Below are 6,932 nucleotides of genomic sequence, written 5' to 3' on the forward strand. Positions count from 1 at the left end.
GTGTAGGGGCAGGATATCCTCAGGTGTTGGGCGCAGGATATCCTCGGGTGTAGGGGCAGGATATCCTCGGGTGTAGGGGCAGGATATCCTCGGGTGTAGGGGCAGGATATCCTCGGGTGTAGGGGCAGGATATCCTCGGGTGTAGGGGCAGGATATAATCAGGTGTAGGGGCAGGATATAATCAGGTGTAGGGGGCAGGATATCCTCAGGTGTAGGGGCAGGATATCCTCGGGTGTAGGGGCAGGATATCCTCAGGTGTTGGGGGCAGGATATCCTCAGGTGTAGGATTTGGGGTTCTCCTGACATATAGGGAGCAGGGGGCTCTTATGTTTAGGAGGCGGAGCACTCAGGTGTATTTCCGCGCAGCCTCAGTTCTAGGGGGCGGTGCTCTCTTATGAGGCAGATCTTCATCTTTGAAGCGGAATGCTAAGCTTTCCGGTGTGCTCACTTCCGCCCTAATCCAACATGGCGGGGGCGTCTTCCGGTGCGGTATTTCCTGAGCGCAGCTTCCGGTGGCGTGCGGCAGCAGCTGTTGTGTGGAGACCATGGCGATGCGGCAGACCCCCCTCACCTGCTCCGGGCACACTCGGCCTGTGGTGGACCTGGCCTTCTCCGGCATCACCCCGTACGGCTACTTCCTCATCAGCGCCTGCAAAGGTGAGAGCCGGGGACCCCCCTAACCTGCCCCCTATACCGGGGACCCCCCTAACCTGCCCCCTATACCGGGGACCCCCCTAACCTGCCCCCTATACCGGGGACCCCCCTAACCTGCCCCCTATACCGGGGACCCCCCTAACCTGCCCCCTATACTGGGGATCACCCCCCCTAACCTGCCCCCTATACCGGGGACCCCCCCTAACCTTCCCCCTATACCGGGGACCCCCCTAACCTGCCCCTATACCGGGGACCCCCCTAACCTGCCCCCTATACCGGGGACCCCCCTAACCTGCCCCCTATACCGGGGACCCCCCTAACCTGCCCCCTATACCGGGGACCCCCCCTAACCTGCCCCCTATACCGGGGACCCCCCTAACCTGCCCCCTATACCGGGGACCCCCCTAACCTGCCCCCTATACCGGGGACCCCCCTAACCTGCCCCTATACCGGGGACCCCCCTAACCTGCCCCTATACCGGGGACCCCCCTAACCTGCCCCCTATACCGGGGACCCCCCTAACCTGCCCCCTATACCGGGGACCCCCCTAACCTGCCCCTATACCGGGGACCCCCCTAACCTGCCCCCTATACCGGGGACCCCCCTAACCTGCCCCGCCCCTATACCGGGGATCACCCCCCTAACCTGCCCCCTATACCGGGGACCCCCCTAACCTGCCCCCTATACCGGGGACCCCCCTAACCTGCCCCTATACCGGGGACCCCCCTAACCTGCCCCTATACCGGGGACCCCCCTAACCTGCCCCTATACCGGGGACCCCCCTAACCTGCCCCTATACCGGGGACCCCCCTAACCTGCCCCTATACCGGGGACCGCACCCCCTAACCTGCCCCTATACCGGGGACCGCACCCCCTAACCTGCCCCTATACCGGGGACCGCACCCCCTAACCTGCCCCTATACCGGGGACCCCCCTAACCTGCCCCTATACCGGGGACCCCCCTAACCTGCCCCTATACCGGGGACCCCCCTAACCTGCCCCTATACCGGGGACCCCCCTAACCTGCCCCTATACCGGGGACCCCCCTAACCTGCCCCTATACCGGGGACCGCACCCCCTAACCTGCCCCCTATACCGGGGACCCCCCTAACCTGCCCCTATACCGGGGACCCCCCTAACCTGCCCCCTGTACCGGGGACCGCACCCCCTAACCTGCCCCCTGTACCGGGGACCGCACCCCCTAACCTGCCCCCTGTACCGGGGACCGCACCCCCCCCTAACCTGCCCCCTGTACCGGGGACCGCACCCCCCCCTAACCTGCCCCCTGTACCGGGGACCGCACCCCCCCCTAACCTGCCCCCTGTACCGGGGACCGCACCCCCCCCTAACCTGCCCCCTGTACCGGGGACCGCACCCCCCCCTAACCTGCCCCCTGTACCGGGGACCGCACCCCCCCCTAACCTGCCCCCTGTACCGGGGACCGCACCCCCCCCTAACCTGCCCCCTGTACCGGGGACCGCACCCCACCTGCCCCCTGTACCGGGGATCCCCCCCCCCCTAACCTGCCCCCTGTACCGGGGATCCCCCCCCCCCTAACCTGCCCCCTGTACCGGGGATCCCCGCCCCCTGTACCGGGGATCCCCCCCCCCCTAACCTGCCCCCTGTACCGGGGATCCCCCCCCCCTAACCTGTCCCCTGTACCGGGGATCCCCCCCCCTAACCTGCCCCCTGTACCGGGGATCCTCCCCCCCCCTAACCTGTCCCCTGTACCGGGGATCCCCCCCCCTAACCTGCCCCCTGTACCGGGGATCCTCCCCCCCCCTAACCTGCCCCCTGTACCGGGGATCCCCCCCCCCCCCTAACCTGCCCCCTGTACCGGGGATCCCCCCCCCCCTAACCTGCCCCCTGTACCGGGGATCCCCCCCCCCCCTAACCTGCCCCCTGTACCGGGGATCCCCCCCCCCCCTAACCTGCCCCCTCACACATACTGGGGACTACCCTCGGAGCTCTCAGGGCCCTCCCCTTTGTGGTCCCGCCCTCGGAGCTCTCAGGGCCCTCCCCTTTGTGGTCCCGCCCTCGGAGCTCTCAGGGCCCTCCCCTTTGTGGTCCCGCCCTCGGAGCTCTCAGGGCCCTCCCCTTTGTGGTCCCGCCCTCGGAGCTCTCAGGGCCCTCCCCTTTGTTGTCTCCCCTCACAGATGGGAAGCCGATGTTGCGTCAAGGAGACACTGGAGACTGGATCGGGACGTTCCTTGGCCACAAGGGGGCGGTGTGGGGTGCCACGCTGAATAAGAACGCTACTAAGGCGGCTACAGCGGCGGCGGACTTCACAGCGTAAGTGTGAGCTCTGCTACATTGGGGCCATATCGGGGAACAGTGGCAGCACATGGCGTCACCCTCAGTATCTCTCTCCTGGCAGGAAGGTGTGGGACGCGGTGACCGGGGAGGAGCTCATCACACTGGCACATAAACACATTGTGAAGAGTGTGGACTTCACCCAGGTAAGGGAGGGGCTTCACCCAGGGGAGGGAGGGGCAAGGGAGAGGCTTCACCTGGGGGAGGGAGGGGCAAGGGAGAGGCTTCACCTGGGGGAGGGGCAGGCAAGGGAGAGGCTTCACCTGGGGGAGGGGCAAGGGAGAGGCTTCATCTGGGGGAGGGGCAAGGGAGAGGCTTCATCTGGGGGAGGGGCAAGGGAGAGGCTTCACCAGGGGGAGGGGCAAGGGAGAGGCTTCACCAGGGGGAGGGGCAAGGGAGAGGCTTCACCTGGGGGAGGGAGGGGCAAGGGAGAGGCTTCACCAGGGGGAGGGAGGGGCAAGGGAGAGGCTTCATCTGGGGGAGGGGCAAGGGAGAGGCTTCACCTGGGGGAGGGAGGGGCAAGGGAGAGGCTTCATCTGGGGGAGGGGCAAGGGAGAGGCTTCACCTGGGGGAGGGAGGGGCAAGGGAGAGGCTTCACCTGGGGGAGGGGCAAGGGAGAGGCTTCATCTGGGGGAGGGAGGGGCAAGGGAGAGGCTTCACCTGGGGGAGGGAGGGGCAAGGGAGAGGCTTCACCTGGGGGAGGGAGGGGGCAAGGGAGAGGCTTCACCTGGGGGAGGGAGGGGCAAGGGAGAGGCTTCACCTGGGGGAGGGAGGGGCAAGGGAGAGGCTTCACCTGGGGGGAGGGAGGGGCAAGGGAGAGGCTTCACCTGGGGGAGGGAGGGGCAAGGGAGAGGCTTCACCTGGGGAGGGAGGGGCAAGGGAGAGGCTTCACCTGGGGGAGGGAGGGGCAAGGGAGAGGCTTCACCTGGGGGAGGGAGGGGCAAGGGAGAGGCTTCACCTGGGGGGAGGGAGGGGCAAGGGAGAGGCTTCACCTGGGGGAGGGAGGGGCAAGGGAGAGGCTTCACCTGGGGAGGGAGGGGCAAGGGAGAGGCTTCACCTGGGGGAGGGAGGGGCAAGGGAGAGGCTTCACCTGGGGGAGGGAGGGGCAAGGGAGAGGCTTCACCTGGGGGAGGGAGGGGCAAGGGAGAGGCTTCACCTGGGGGAGGGAGGGGCAAGGGAGAGGCTTCACCTGGGGGAGGGAGGGGCAAGGGAGAGGCTTCACCTGGGGGAGGGAGGGGCAAGGGAGAGGCTTCACCTGGGGGAGGGAGGGGCAAGGGAGAGGCTTCACCTGGGGGAGGGAGGGGCAAGGGAGAGGCTTCACCTGGGGGAGGGAGGGGCAACGGGCGCGGCTTCACCTGGGGGTGGGAGGGGCAAGGGAGAGGCTTCACCTGGGGGAGGGAGGGGCAAGGGAGAGGCTTCACCTGGGGGAGGGAGGGGCAAGGGAGAGGCTTCACCTGGGGGAGGGAGGGGCAAGGGAGAGGCTTCACCAGGGGGAGGGAGGGGCAAGGGAGAGGCTTCAACTGGGGGAGGGAGGGGCAAGGGAGAGGCTTCACCTGGGGGAGGGAGGGGCAAGGGAGAGGCCTTCACCTGGGGAGGGAGGGGCAAGGGAGAGGCTTCACCTGGGGAGGGAGGGGCAAGGGAGAGCTTCACCTGGGGAGGGAGGGCAGGGAGAGGCTTCAACCTGGGGGAGGGAGGGGCAAGGGAGAGGCTTCACCTGGGGGAGGGAGTGGCAAGGGAGAGGCTTCACCTGGGGGAGGGGAGGGGCAAGGGAGAGGCTTCACCTGGGGGAGGGAGGGGCAAGGGAGAGGCTTCACCTGGGGGAGGGAGGGGCAAGGGAGGAGAGCTTCACCTGGGGAGAGGGAGGGGCAAGGGAGAGGCTTCACCTGGGGGAGGGAGGGGCAAAGGGAGAGGCTTCACCTGGGGGAGGGAGGGGCAAGGGAGAGGCTTCACCTGGGGGAGGGAGGGGCAAGGGAGAGGCTTCACCAGGGGGAGGGAGGGGCAAGGGAGAGGCTTCACCTGGGGGAGGGAGGGAGGGGCAAGGGAGAGGCTTCACCAGGGGGAGGGAGGGGCAAGGGAGAGGCTTCATATTGGGGAGGGGCAAGGGAGAGGCTTCATCTGGGGGAGGGGCAAGGGAGAGGCTTCATCTTGGGGAGGGGCAAGGGAGAGGCTTCATCTGGGGGAGGGGCAAGGGAGAGGCTTCATCTGGGGAGGGGCAAGGGAGAGGCTTCATCTGGGGGAGGGAGGGGCAAGGGAGAGGCTTCACCTGGGGGAGGGAGGGGCAAGGGAGAGGCTTCATCTGGGGGAGGGAGGGGCAAGGGAGAGGCTTCACCTGGGGGAGGGAAGGGCAAGGGAGAGGCTTCATCTGGGGGAGGGAGGGGCAAGGGAGAGGCTTCATCTGGGGGAGGGAGGGGCAAGGGAGAGGCTTCATCTGGGGGAGGGAGGGGCAAGGGAGAGGCTTCATCTGGGGGAGGGAGGGGCAAGGGAGAGGCTTCACCTGGGGGAGGGAGGGGCAAGGGAGAGGCTTCACCTGGGGGAGGGAGGGGCAAGGGAGAGGCTTCACCTGGGGGAGGGGCAAGGGAGAGGCTTCACCTGGGGGAGGGAGGGGCAAGGGAGAGGCTTCATCTGGGGGAGGGAGGGGCAAGGGAGAGGCTTCACCTGGGGTAGGGGCAAGGGAGAGGATTCATCTGGGGGAGGGGCAAGGGTGAGGCTTCATCTGGGGGAGGGAGGGGCAAGGGAGAGGCTTCATCTGGGGGAGGGGCAAGGGAGAGGCTTCACCAGGGGGAGGGAGGGGCAAGGGAGAGGCTTCATCTGGGGGAGGGAGGGGCAAGGGAGAGGCTTCATCTGGGAGAGGGAGGGGCAAGGGAGAGGCTTCATCTGGGAGAGGGAGGGGCAAGGGAGAGGCTTCAGCCGGGGGAGGGAGGGGCAGGGGGTGGCTTGTGCTGTGGCATCGGGCTGACTGTGTCTCCTCTTCCAGGACAGTAATCACCTGCTCACGGGAGGACAGGACAAGCTGCTGCGCATCTATGACCTGAGCAAACCTGAGGCCGGTACGTGAGGTTACTGTTTTCACCCATCCCCCTCCTCCTCGTTGGCTGTAGTGGCGGCCCCCTCCTCCTCCTCCTCGTTGGCTGTAGTGGCGGCGGCCCCCTCCTCCTCCTTCTCTCCGGCAGCTGTAGTGGCGGCGGCCCCCTTCTCCTCATTCTCTCGGGCGGCTGTAGTGGCGGCGGCCCCCTCCTCCTCCTCGTTGGCTGTAGTGGCGGGGGCCCCTCTTCTCCTCCTTCTCTCGGGCGGCTGTAGTGGCGGCGGCCCCCTCCTCCTCCTCGTTGGCTGTAGTGGCGGCGGCCCCTCTTCTCCTCCTTCTCTCGGGCGGCTGTAGTGGCGGCGGCCCCCTCCTCCTCCTCGTTGGCTGTAGTGGCGGCGGCCCCCTTCTCCTCCTCCTCTCGGCGGCTGTAGTGGCGGCGGCCCCCTCCTCTGCTGTAGTGTTGGTCAGTGTCTTACCTCAACAGATCCGGAGCAGATCGGCGGTCACACTTCTGCCATAAAGAAGGCGCTGTGGTACAATGATGACCGACAGATCATATCTGCTGCTGACGACAAGACGGTGCGGTGAGTGACCCTACCAGGGGGTGGGGGTTACAGGCGGCTACTCCTGGTGTGTGATGGGGGGCTAGTTACAGGCGGCTTCCCCTGGTGTGTGATGGGGGGCTAGTTACAGGCGGCTTCCCCTGGTGTGTGATGGGGGGCTAGTTACAGGCGGCTTCCCCTGGTGTGTGATGGGGGGCTAGTTACAGGCGGCTTCCCCTGGTGTGTGATGGGGGGCTAGTTACAGGCGGCTTCCCCTGGTGTGTGATGGGGGGCTAGTTACAGACTGCTTCCCCTGGTGTGTGATGGGGGGCTTTGTTACAGGCGACCCCTGGTGTGTGATGGGGGGCTAGTTACAGGCGGCTTCCCCTGGTGTGTGATGG

The 6,932-nt window shown here is 67.0% G+C and overlaps 1 protein-coding gene across 1 annotated transcript in view; it reads left to right on the forward strand.

Annotated features, from left to right (window-relative positions):
- Positions 1–478: 478 nt before the first annotated feature.
- The window catches only part of STRAP (serine/threonine kinase receptor associated protein), a 14,079-nt gene continuing 7,625 nt past the window's right edge, over positions 479–6,932 (forward strand). Inside the window, exons 1-5 of the mRNA XM_069951130.1 lie at positions 479–657; positions 2,811–2,946; positions 3,032–3,113; positions 5,942–6,014; positions 6,474–6,573. Coding sequence (XP_069807231.1) covers positions 546–657; positions 2,811–2,946; positions 3,032–3,113; positions 5,942–6,014; positions 6,474–6,573 — 503 coding nt within the window. The 5' untranslated portion in view covers positions 479–545. The remainder of the gene's footprint in view (positions 658–2,810; positions 2,947–3,031; positions 3,114–5,941; positions 6,015–6,473; positions 6,574–6,932) is intronic.

This window comes from Dendropsophus ebraccatus, chromosome 1 (genome assembly GCF_027789765.1).
Source record: "Dendropsophus ebraccatus isolate aDenEbr1 chromosome 1, aDenEbr1.pat, whole genome shotgun sequence".
Lineage (NCBI taxonomy): Eukaryota > Metazoa > Chordata > Amphibia > Anura > Hylidae > Dendropsophus > Dendropsophus ebraccatus.